Source organism: Sesamum indicum, linkage group LG10 (assembly GCF_026168435.1).
Source record: "Sesamum indicum cultivar Baizhima isolate 11 linkage group LG10, ASM2616843v1, whole genome shotgun sequence".
NCBI classification, from domain to species: Eukaryota; Viridiplantae; Streptophyta; class Magnoliopsida; order Lamiales; family Pedaliaceae; genus Sesamum; species Sesamum indicum.
The window spans coordinates 19,155,454-19,168,152 of record NC_142666.1 but is presented as its reverse complement, the minus strand read 5'-3'; the positions used below and the strand labels follow the sequence as shown (position 1 = coordinate 19,168,152).

General features: G+C 36.4%; 3 protein-coding genes across 3 annotated transcripts; 1 reads left to right on the top strand and 2 right to left on the bottom strand.

Annotated features, from left to right (window-relative positions):
- Positions 1 to 2,724: 2,724 nt before the first annotated feature.
- Positions 2,725 to 7,978, bottom strand: UAH (ureidoglycolate amidohydrolase). Its single transcript, XM_011092847.3, has 12 exons — positions 7,509 to 7,978; positions 6,785 to 6,870; positions 6,328 to 6,402; positions 5,903 to 6,031; positions 5,229 to 5,315; positions 4,782 to 4,981; positions 4,571 to 4,673; positions 3,940 to 4,031; positions 3,596 to 3,658; positions 3,189 to 3,429; positions 3,044 to 3,084; positions 2,725 to 2,895 (listed from the first exon to the last, which is right to left on the bottom strand). The coding sequence occupies exons 1-12, from the start codon at positions 7,701 to 7,703 to the stop codon at positions 2,798 to 2,800; spliced, it is 1,410 nt and encodes a 469-aa protein (XP_011091149.1). The 5' UTR covers positions 7,704 to 7,978; the 3' UTR covers positions 2,725 to 2,797.
- Positions 7,979 to 8,126: 148 nt separating this feature from the next.
- XRCC4 (DNA ligase IV-binding protein) lies at positions 8,127 to 10,958 on the top strand. Its single transcript, XM_011092848.3, has 5 exons — positions 8,127 to 8,552; positions 8,630 to 8,772; positions 9,934 to 10,062; positions 10,424 to 10,546; positions 10,638 to 10,958. Exons 1-5 carry the CDS (start codon positions 8,408 to 8,410, stop codon positions 10,857 to 10,859), a joined length of 762 nt encoding a protein of 253 aa, XP_011091150.1. The 5' UTR covers positions 8,127 to 8,407; the 3' UTR covers positions 10,860 to 10,958.
- Positions 10,959 to 10,987: 29 nt separating this feature from the next.
- SYP111 (syntaxin of plants 111) lies at positions 10,988 to 12,402 on the bottom strand. Its single transcript, XM_088885926.1, has 2 exons — positions 11,614 to 12,402; positions 10,988 to 11,492 (listed from the first exon to the last, which is right to left on the bottom strand). Exons 1-2 carry the CDS (start codon positions 12,217 to 12,219, stop codon positions 11,163 to 11,165), a joined length of 936 nt encoding a protein of 311 aa, XP_088742052.1. The 5' UTR covers positions 12,220 to 12,402; the 3' UTR covers positions 10,988 to 11,162.
- Between the last annotated feature and the right edge of the window lie 297 nt (positions 12,403 to 12,699).

Sequence of the window (12,699 nt, the reverse complement as noted above, 5' to 3'; positions counted from 1 at the left end):
GACAAAATTGAATCATTGTTAAACGGACGTTAAAATGAGGGGGATTGGTAATTTTCTAAATAACGAAAATGTATTTATAATTATGCCTAATCTCATGAAAGATGTAATTTAATATAATTTTTTAAATATACTTGAATAGAAAATAATTGATAGAACAAATTAATTAAAAAGATAGATATATTGGTAAATGAATAAATATATTGGGGGTATTTTAGTCGATCAATATTATAACAACAAAAATAGTACTCTAGTAGGGGTTGAGCCTTATTAAGTAGTATTAGCAATTAGGAACATTTGATGCGTGTGTGTATTTAAAAATATATATGGGATAATTATATTTGCATCCCCTCATTTATAATTATTTGCACAAATTACTTTTACTTTTTGAATAATTACACATACAATCACGAGAAACGTCAACATCATTTACAAAAAGCACTCCTATTTTTTTGAAAATTTCACATACACTCTCCAAAAACGTCAACATTATTACACAGACTATTCATATTTTTATTCTCAAGAGTAGTTTTTATAATTATGCAAAAAAACATGAGTGGTTTGTATAAATAAACCATAGGTCAGAGATTGCAAATATAATTATCTCTATATAAATTTGTGGAAAAGAGTATTAAGTACAATAGTTTTTTTTGTATAAAGGTAATTTACTACGAGCTCCCCTTAGGTTTGCATAATTGCAATTTACCTTCTCTTATTTGATGAAATTATGTAATCCTCCAATGGAGATTTGCAATTGTTAATTTTGCCCTTATTGTATTTTTCAAAAGAAATAAAAATTATTAAACGCGGTGGATGAAAATTTTTTAAAAATTATAAAAGAAATATTCACTTAATCTATAAAAAAATTATAAAATTTTAAAAAATAAATAAAATTATAATTCATAGTCCACAAAGGGTATTTTGGTCAGTTTATAACATAAAATAAATGTAAACATAATGAAGACTAACGCACTGAGCTAATTGTTAGAGGACCGCTAAAAGATCAGAAGGTATTTATAATTTTTCAAATGATGAGAGAGTATTTATAATTATGTCAAATTTCAGAAAAAATTTATTGTAATTTACCCTTTTTATAATTATAGCATTAATTAGTTATTGATGGATTGACATAACACCAGTAATGAAATTCTGATACAGTATTATTATACTATGATTAGTTATAAACGCATACGCGCTTTCTATATATGCTTAGCAATTAGCCAATTACAGCTAATGACAATTTTGAGATTAAAAGTGTTAGTTCATGAACAACGACATTTATGGCTAATACTCTCCACAAATCATGATTACCAGACACAGACAGACAGCAAGCTGTGATCAAACTTTGATTACTATTGCTAACCCCTTTTGATTAACCCCTCACACCACCTCATTATCTTTTCTTAATTATTACGTAATTATTTAACTAATTCCCACTAATTATAAAAAATTAAATAAAAATAAAACCCATTTTTGTAAAATAATTTGTCCCCCATATATATATATATATATTGGGTTCGACAGTTCTAATCAATTAATTTAGCAATTTAGTTCATAAATTTATTATTTTCCTTAGATTTAAGACTTTTTTTTCATTAAAATTCAAAAAACTCGAACGATTTTCCCACATGCACGTCGCACAAGAGCATAAAACTCCAATTAAAAAATCATCAATTTAGAAAAACTGATAGATTAATAGTTAAAATAACTTTTCGTAGGATTCAAACTGCTATATTTCGGAGGACGAAAATTGCAATTAAGCCGCAACCTGAGGTATCATTTTTTGAAGCAAGCATGTTCTAATTAGTTAAGGAGTAAGCCTTAATTTGGCAGCAATTTTTGTTGGACTCGAAAGAGAAAGAAAACCTAAAACTTGAATCATCAACATACAATAGAATGGCTGGCATCCCTAATGTGAGTTGGCTATTAATCGAATTCACACATATTTATATGCAAACATTTGGTTGCCTATTAATCAAATTATGACATGTTTGATATGTTAAACTTAATTTTGACCTTAAAGAATGGAAATCAGGACTTACAATTATTTATTTCTGGGGTTTATTCACACTTAAAGTTATATATAGAGAGAGAGAGAATAACGATTCTTTCAGTACAGATATAATGTTTTATTTGAGAAACACAAAAATTCTAAAATTTTGAGAGTTTCGAAATATTGAGCATATATTAAAAAATGTCGGACTATTGTTATGATCGGTGAATAAAGATCACATTAAGTCTAAATATTTATGTGGTAAGTAGGAGTTGCGGATTTATGTATGTCATTTAAATGAAATAGAAGATGAAATACGGGATGAAATCAAATGAAAGAGGGTGGAGTCCCCTTTCTCTTTATTACACCTATAAATCTTGAATCCTAAGGTAAGAATCTTAGGCCCCATTACATGATCTTATAATGCACTCCAAGAAACTCTGTCAAATCCCATCAACTTATGCTGCCTACCATCTATTTTTGCATATAACTTTGCATTTTTAAACAAACTGTCATTGTTTTCTTTGTCTCAGATAATCAAAATGTAATGAGTTTGAGTTTGATGGTCAAATAATCCGAGCATCGTTTGATTAGATCAGATTTTTCAACAGAAGTCCGGTGTGAGCGTTCTCTTATGAAAGGAACGTTTTGTGACGGTTAGGTTGTCTTCTATAACGATTTTAACTTTGATGAGTTTAAACTTTGCCTAGTTTATTCTGTCTGAATCAAGCATCGATCCGAAGTTGAAATATGTAACCAGATGCACGAAATATGTGTAACTTCTACATACATTGTTACTAAAGTGCATCAGGAAAGAGACAGCTTAGCAAGTGTAAGTGCTAATACTCTGACCCCATTCGCAATGTCCTTAGGGGCAGCGAATTCTTCAGGCTTATGGCTATATCCTGTCCCCAGAAACGAAAACAAATTAGTACCACATATGCAAGTGTTAAAACCAAGACGAATGAAACAGCTGTCTGTCTGGTAGCATGAATGTAATAAAATGGAGACATGGAAACTCAGGATGCTTCAGGAGAAACTGAAAAAGACTACCTTTATAGCATGGTATGAAGATCATGCCCATTGGAGATATTCTGAAAAGATTTACGATAAATGTAAGATAGGGTTAAAAAGAGGCGTACATAAGTTTTCAGGATGCAGAGAGTTTTGTTATCAGAGAATATTTCATCGTCATTACCTGGCCATGAACAGTGAATCGTGATAGGCTCTGCTGATCATCTTCCTGTAGGACAAGTTCAGTTCTTGACAAGCTGATTCTGTTGCCTTTACAATCGAGTCGTCCGACAGAGCAGGTGGATCTTGATTGACAATTTTGAATTCTGATAGCTTCACATTACGCTTTTTACATATGTTGAGTGCAGAATTATGGATTTTCTCAATGACATTGTTTCTTCTTGCCTCGTTTATGTCACGAGTGTCTGCAATACAAAGATGAAATACGAGTGGATATTCTCATGTTCTTCACTGGATTATGTATTAATATATTAATTAATAGAAAGCAAAATGCTTTTGATAACAGCGGGTGTTATCAATCACCCAAAATAACAGCTAAACAGCAAAAAGGAATATAATCGAGAAACATACCAATCTCAAGATGTGCTTTGCTCGGAATGCTGTTTATTGCTCCAGGATGCAGCTCCAGAATACCTTAAAGTAACAGAATTTTCATGAAACCTTGAGGGCCGACAATAGAAAGCAAAGGCACAACAGGTTATGGGCATGCTATGTTTCACCAAGAGTAGAATATCCATCTAGCATGTGTAAGAATACTCGCAGCTGATACAAAATTATGAAATATTACTCTGATTGGCATGTAAATTCCATTGTAATGTGAATTCTCGATGTCACCATACTTGTACAAAGACTTTTCCACTGAACCGAGCAGCTGACACAAATTAATAAAGAGGCATGACCCAAATGCAACTTACCAACTGTTCCAACAGTGTCAATGGATCCCGAGTCTAATACATGTTTCTCAACCGCAAGTGCAAGCTCTGCAGCAGCAAGTCCAGCATCGTTTCTGTATCATGCAATTTGAGTAAGAACTAATGATAATATTGTAAAATCCATTCAAGTCATCCATAAAGAAAACTCAGTGAAATTATATGATTGGCAAAGCTCAGAACAGATGAAAAGAGAGAGGATTTCTCCTATTGGGCAAAACCCAAAAATCAACAGGAAAGTTGGGAAAGGGAAAATCTAATCCAAGACCACCGAGTAAATTCAAAAATAAAAGGTACAAGTAAGAACAGAGATATTTTCTTTAAATCTTGGCACACAAGAGAATACTATGAATTGGGAAGCCTTGCTTCTCATGAGAAACAGAATGGAGCAAGAAAGAACTCTATCATGGCCAGATAATAGACGTGGGACGACAATTCAGTTGATTAAAGATGCGAAAGTTGGTTCTGGATTTTTATTCTACTTTAATTTTTCCACTATTATATTTCTGAAAGAATTCCAGTTACTTCAGAATTTCCTCATTCATGCATCATTTCATGTTTCAAAGCCAAATGGTGAGATCTACGCTAAGTGCTTACCCCTGAAAAAAAAAATTACCTCATTGGCATTAGAACAGCTCCGGCATGACCACCATTGCCTTCAAAGTCCACCTTAATGCTTGCTGGAGCAGCGATGGCAGTCACAACACCAATCGGTATAGCTACATAAAAGGTGAGCCTGTCAGAAATGTAGTGGGAAAGATGCAGCCTTTGGAAATATTGAGAATTAAATGATTAAGTAGTTGTATAGTTTTAAGGAGGCAACCGACCTTCCTCTTCTAAAATTGGACCTTGCTCGATGTGCAATTCAATGAAAGCCGAATAGCTTCCTTTAGGTAGAAAAACACTAGACAAGTCCTTAGCATTCTCGTACCCAGCAAATCTTGCAGCATCGGGAAATGATATGTTCTGACCATCCACTGTTGTCTTAAGAAGTTCTGCCAGTTCTTGACTTCCGGCTAACAGGCGGCTAAAAAGTTTCAGATGAACTTCAGAAGCTTCAAGCAAAATAGGGAAGGAAATAGTAGAACAAAGAAAGAAACTGAGGAAAAAAAGAAAAAAAACTTACAGAAAAATGGAAAAGAAAAGGATGAGAAAGGACAAAATGGAAATCACATATACGAGCTTAAGAGCCGTCAATATAGTAAAAGTAGAAACCAAACGATTCAGAATAAAGAGCATATACAATATTCAGATGCAATGGTTAAGAAGTAAACCTTCCCAGGCAACTAATTCCAAACCGTGTAGGCTCTTCTGATGTGAACAAGATCACCTCCAGAGACCTCTTAGGCTTAAAACCTGACCTGTTAAAGTTGAATATGCATTACTTTGAAAGAAATTAAGAGCTTCATCAGAGAAAGTGAAAGAAAGGGAACAAAATCTCAAAGTGAACAGATATAGTATTAACAGAATGACAATGGGTACAGTGCGGAATCGCCAAAAAGATAAGGAATAGCATGGTCATCTTTGTGCAACCTCTAAGATAATTGTTTTGTGATTTTATAAAGCTTTTACCATGTTTATTTTACACTGCTCCGACTTCCATTCTAGAAGTAAATTTGTGCAGCTTGATTAGTTGCTGCAACAACCTTCAAGAACGACGATAAGGTTCTAAAGGTAATGCTTCAGATTAGATCCTGAATGCTATTCCACCTGCTACTTTGGTTTGCACTCATTACTGAAAGCAAGGATATTACATGTACTTATCCAACTCCATAAGTCATGTTATACATTCACAAGCGTCATTGATGTGGCTAAACAGCATTTTACAGAAACTCATGAGTGGAAGGAGAAATCCATATGGTGCAATTCTAAGGTTATGCAAACCGTGTTGAGAAATATAAGAATGATAATTCCATGACTCTTGATATGTGTTTGATGATCTGCATACCGTTTTAGTACATTAATGGCTTCTATAGCACCCAGGACACCAATTACTCCATCATACTTCCCGGAGTATGGTATAGCATCTATGTGAGAACCTGTAGAAACAGGAGCGAGCTCAGGCTCATAACCATCCCTGAATAAATGGGAGTTAGAGTCAGAATCAAATAACTACATAACAATGCAGAGTCCCATGTGGGGATGAGGAAATCAAAGCGACAGCTAACATAAGCCTGAAACATAAGTAGAGTAAAGCCACTTAAACAGCAACACACAATCTAGGTACAAAGGCCAAAAAATTGAATTATAAACAAATTATGCCATGACTAAGAAGAGGGTTTATGTGGCAATTGAATATTTGAGAAAGGAAATTTTTTGCACTAATTGATCCATCAATAACATGGAAAAAAAATGAATGCATTTTTAACCCACCATCGACCAAAAATGTTCCCAACAGCATCCTCTTTGACAGCAAGTCCAGAATGTGCCATCAAATTTTTAATGTACCTGCATGTTAATGTGAAGCACACTTTAGTGAATGAATTGTAAATCATATAACCCCTAAATTATTCGGTTACTCACAAACAGCATAGCGCAATATACAAACTCGACCAAAGCCTAGTTTATGTTAGTGGACGTTTCATAAATCAGCAGGGATTACCATATATGAACAAGATAGGTGTTGCATACGTTATCAAAGATACTGCAATAATTCATGCATTAATTTGCAGAGAACTCCTGCAAATATTTTGTACATAATATTTGAACATCTTCTATTTCATCCCCATATCCTCTCCTATCTTACAGAATACCAGAATATAGATGTTGAACTCAGATTAGAGTCCTGGATTAAACCTAAGCACATAGATAAGTTAACTCCAGTCATTACCTCCTTGCAGATACATCCTTCTCGCTGTAAAGGACCCTTGTAACTGAGGGTGCAGGACTATCTGAGAAAGTTGATAGCTCCTCAATCTTGAAATACATTAAACACAAAAATCAGTTCCTTCAACCTTCCAATGACCTTAAAGTGCAAATTACTAAATTTTAACCAAGTATTTATAAGCTTGAGAACAAAAAGTCATCTCGTATATTAGTACTTAACCATGAAGATTCGGTCTCAAGTAGATAATCGGGGATGTTCACTTAGCACAACTCTATGAGTAAATAATGTCAAAATTGCTGCTTAAACTAAGAACCACTTAATACTATATTATTCAATCTTATGCATTAAGAATTCCATAATATTTTCATACACCCAAAAACCAAGTCAACAAAAGAACCAGAATAAGCAAAACAATAAACTCAAAATCCAGTTTCAGAACCAAAGTAGAAATCATAAAGCAAAGCTCCAGCAATTTCTTGACTATCATTCACACCCAATTCACCAAGTTCTTCCATAGAAAATCCATATCCCGGTTTCAAAGTATTTATCAAATTACCTATTATTCATCAAGATTGAACCATATCCCGGTTCAGAGAATCAGAATTCACAGAGAACCACATTTCTCCGCATGAACACTCATCAAGACTGAATCTTTCCAACAATACCAGACTGAAAATCCAATAAACTAAACGGAAAAGGATTGGTTTCAAAAGATTTCATTCGTTACCTGTCTCTGCAGGCTTTCAGTGTCTACTGAAAGTGAAGTAAAAGAATCCTGCAAATGTGGCTCATGAACTGGGTACCCCGAAAACTCCTCCATGGTTTTGGTGATTGGGTCATATACATCTTTCTGAGAGTTGATCACCATAAAACAAGACATGAAGCAAAGAGAAGCAATAAGAGTGAGGAGCTTGAGAGCCATTTCTCTTGCAAATTCCGGTTCCAATCTTGGCTCTATACAGTATAATTGAGTGTTCCAGTGTCACCTGCTCGCTTATGTTTTATGAAATTCTGAGTAGATTCCCCTAATGGGTATAAACAATTGCACCTTTTTGTACTCTATAGTCTATATAAAGAATCTTGTAAATTGGAACACTAATCCCAATCAAACATTCAATATAGTTTCATAGTGGAATCCCACGTGATAAGGCAACAGTAAAGGACAAACTGTACTCGCACCTCTCCAGAAAGTGTAAATCAAAGCTACTACATAATAGTTCATGGAATCACCTATTTCTTCTTTGATTTGGTGGAATCACCCATTTTGACGGGTCCAAGAGAGCCCATTATATATAAGGTTCGGGCCTGGCCAAGTGGTAATGTTTGTGGTCTTGTCCCACTTTAAGGTTGGTTGGGTTTTGGGCTCATACCAACTTCACTCTTGGACGCATGTTGGCCATATATTCTAGCAACCGGGTCGGGCTAGCCCTCTGTAAATTTATTAGAGCACACCAGTTTCAACTTTCAAGAATCAAGATACTCTGTTGAATGCTTCACCGAAAGAAAGTTATACAAGTTGAAATGGTTAACGCACAATTAAATAAAGCGGGAATTCTCCGCGTCTGTTTCTAAAAGCTTCCTTCACACACTACACACAGGGAGCTCGCAGAACTTCACCGTCCGAAAATGGAAACGCCGAAGCACACATGCCTGAAACTGGAAATACGGGTGGACGGCAGAAAAACCGAACCCGTATTCGTGAAGGGAACCTGGCACCGGACCCGCTTCGACCTTTCCATAACCGACGGACTCCAGGCATGGACTTGCCACGGTAGGTGGACTAATGGTGATAATATCAATTGATTAGTAGTAAAAGTGTAATCTTTTTTATTTCTTTTTGTGCGGAAGCTACTGAGGAGGAGGTCAAAGAGAGGGCTTCAAACTGGGACCAAACTGTGGCGGATTACATTGATTTGGCCGAGAGGTATCTCGGAGTTCAACAACACGGGTCGGTTTACGGGTTTGCGGATGCTGGAAACGGATGCAAACGGGTACGCGAGATTACTTGGAGTTTATTACTTTTCTACCTCAGAAATAATTGGTTAAAGTGTTTGAGCAGTTGAGGTTTTTGCGTTGGTTTGTTATTTCATGCTTTCTGCTTCGTATAATGAGTGTTTGAAGAGTGAAAGATGGAAGGTTTCTGAAACATTTGAAGAAAAAGCTTCTAGCAAAGTCCTTGAATGTGTTTGGGAGTTAAACCAGATATAGAAGTCATTTTGCTGGAAATCTGATGGTAGTTTCTTGTTCTAGATTATTAGCTGCAAGTGACCAAGTAAGTCTGTTGTTTCAAATGGTTGAGAAATGGCCAAGTCGACCTGTGAAATTAATTATGGAAGCAAATGTAGGCGAAGACGTCCAGTTCGAGAGATCATCATCTGTACCTTTTGAATTCTTGAAACTGAAACTTTCTTGATGCACTTCTTGTGCTCTCATGCCTGTTGACTAGTTCACTTTCTTTTTCCTAGTTAATTGGAGAAAAGATTTATAATGTTTAACATTTGTCTGGTGATCTGATGGCCCGGGTGATTGATATTGTTTGTTTGATTTAGAAAATTCCGAGACCACAGTTGTTGGATGTAATTTTGTTATTTTATATATGTAGGTGTGGAACTTCAGGATCTGATAGAACTGTTTGCTTATTTTGCATTTAAATTATTATCTAAGCAGACAAAATATCCTCATTTTAGTCTTAGAAGGTTGGTGGGTGTTTTTTTTACATGATCAAAAAAGTTACACTGCGATGGTTTTTGTTGTTAACTGGAACTGTAAAGTTAGTGGCAATACAAACAAGAAAAAGTTATGACGTTAACTGGACCATTAGTCTTTGTTTCATGGTTTATGTTGGAAGGATGTTCTTTAAGCAACGGCTGACTAATTATGATGCATTATAGCAACCATTTTTGCAAATGCTGGCTGCAAATATGTATAATTCATTTTTCCTAAACTTTTGAAATCCCTATATTCTGACCAATACTTAGATAGTATTGGACCTTGAACCACTGAATATATACTTGATTTTCAAGATATGATCGAAATTCATCCACATTAGGTGAAAACAATTTTCAGAGACCTTTTTGGAATGGCGGTGGAAATGTTATTTGTTTCTGGGTAGGAAGTCAGTTCTCCTTTTCTTTTGATGTTGCCATTTTCAGTTATCATGGACATTTGAGAAGGAGGGTACAAAACTGGAATGGCGGTGGAAATGCCAACCTTCATCTGATAGCAAGAAAACCACAGCAGAGGTCTTGGACTTTCTCATGGATGCCAACATAAGACTGAGTGTAAGAAACAAGACTTTGTATCATATTTTACTCTCTTTCGTATTTGCATTTTTCATGAAGTTTAATAAGATGGTTCAGGTGCCAATTCATTCTGCCGTAACATTACTTTTTTATACTGAGTATTTTGAATTAAGTTACGAATACTCGGTAAAATTAATTATATCTCCCCACCACACACACTGTATTAGATGATTTGAGTGAAGTTTCAGGATTCTATTTGTGTGAGTGCTGTGAATGGATCAACATAATATCTTAAAAGATACTTTGCTAGGTGACCTCTTCCATGTTTGTTCTTCTTCTGAGGTGTTTGCTCTTACAATTGATTCTATTTTTTCATGTTTTTGTTGTCTGGTATGAATAGGAGGAAGTTGTCTGGAAAACACAATCATTTGACAGGCTCAAACTAGAAGCTGAAAAATGTTTAGAACAAAGTGAGAAACTCAGCAGTGAGAAGGCAGAATTTGAATCTGAAATCTATGGGAAGGTGACTAACTGGATTTCCTTTCTTTTTCCTATCTGATTAGTTTTATAATCTCACCCAACTTAGCTATGACACTTAATTTCCTTGCTTTCAGTTTGTTAACGTGTTGAACTCCAAGAAAGCAAAACTGAGAGATCTCCGAGATCGACTCTCCAAACAAGCACCCCACCAGTTGCCAGAAGAGGAGGAAGAAGAGTCTACCGACAGGACCGAGAGCTTCGATGAAGAAAGTGATGAAGAGGCAGAAAAGAATAGTGGTGCTTCCTCTAAAGATGTCCCTGGTAGCAGTAAGCCTCGTGGTAGAAAACGGAAATAAGCTAGTATTACAGGTTTCCCGTTTTTGTTCCTGTCACCTAAACTAATCTCTCTCTGGGACTTTCTTTGTTAGAAATTACAAATTTTACTTGTCACACAATTGGTACATGATGTTCTTAACAAGAAATATAAGTGAATCGAGGCTATCGGTAGAAGCAAACTAGTATTACATGAAATGATAGTCATCCAAAGATCAGTCCTTAAACAAGAGGACCATCAAACCGCACTCTTAGGCTACGCTCAGATCTCACGAGAGTGAAGCGAAAAAGAATAAAAGAATGCTGCACCCCCCCCTTGCAGAAGTTCAAGATTTACTGAAACTGGTGGCGATGGGGATGACGACAAGAATAATGAGCACTAGGAGAAGTATGATTCCAAAACACAAACACCGCCTGCTGCTCTTCTGGTGTTCTTTAGCAATCTTGAGGTTCTTGGTTCCATCACTGACATAGTGGGCTGCATTCATCACATGGTGCTCAATGTCATCCATTTGCTCGCCTTGTGCCTCCACCATCACTGCCATGTCCAGGAATATCTGGTGGAGCTCCAGCAGGCTCTTTTCAATTTCCTTGGCTGCATCGTGGCGGTCCTGTATCTCCACCACCGTCTCCAGCACCTTTCCCCGCCCATGCTCCTATTTCAGAAGGGAAAATACCAATGAGCATACGCTATGTCCCAAAGAAAACAAGATTCTTGAACTAAAAACAAAGAGTTCGATCAGACAAAAACAACAAAAGGAAAGTTTCTTAGGATACCTGAATGGCTCTAGACAAGAATTCTTCACCACCATTACCATCACCACTTGAGATAATCTTGTCAATAACTTCCTCATCTGGGTACTCTCCAGTGACAGTAAAGTATCTTCTTCCGACAGTTTCCTTGTACTCAGTCATCATCCTCTGCCTCAGCCCCTGGAAATCCATCATCAGCTCCTTCAGCTTCTTCCTCAGCCCGTTGGTGACGGCGGATCGGGTCCGGTCCACCGGAGTTCCAGCTTTGCAGCCGGAAAGTCTTCTATTCATTGCATTTGACCGGTCCATATCCTCCAACCGGGTCCTTATTGCCCGAGCCCGTTTCAAGACTGACAAAATGTCTGCATTTACACGAGCTCGTAGCGATTTGAGTGCTTCGGGCTTGTGAAGAGCCTTGCCTTCCTCATGGGAGGCTTGTAACCGGGCCAAGATTTCTCTGATTGAGTTCATTTCTTTCTTGACTTCTTCTGCTTCTTGCAGGAATGCGGTGAGGTTGTTGTCTATCTGGGTCATTCCCAGTTCGAGGTCCGGACCTGCCTCGAGATCTTTCATGGCTTCTTTCTTCAGATCGACATAGCTTGTGAAAGACTTTGTCATTAAATCATTCATCTTGATTTGCTTGCCTTTAGATCGTTGTGGTGTGTCTGTGTGTGTGTGTGTGTGTGTGAGAGAGAGAGAGAGAGAGAGAGAGAGAGACAGAGAGAGAGAGAGAGAGAGAGAGAGAGATGAAAATGGTGAAGTTTGGATATGGGACTAGAAATGATTAGCAGAACGAGACTGCAATGAGGAGAAATATATGCGAAGAAAGAACTAACGGGCATTTCTAGATACGTAGATTTAATTTGATAGCCGTTACAGTTCACTCAACGGCTAGTTTTTGTGTCACAATAATGTTTCTTGGACACGTGGTACAACGTAAGCTGCCCATCACCCAATACCAAGAAAAGCTTCTTACACGCTCCTTTTTCTCTTTTTGCTGGCTAGATTTTTATTTAACAATTCGTATCAAAATTAAATTTAATCAAATTAAATTAATTACATAATAAGTGAAAAAATTATATTTTTAATTTCAGATGATAGAAGATGTTG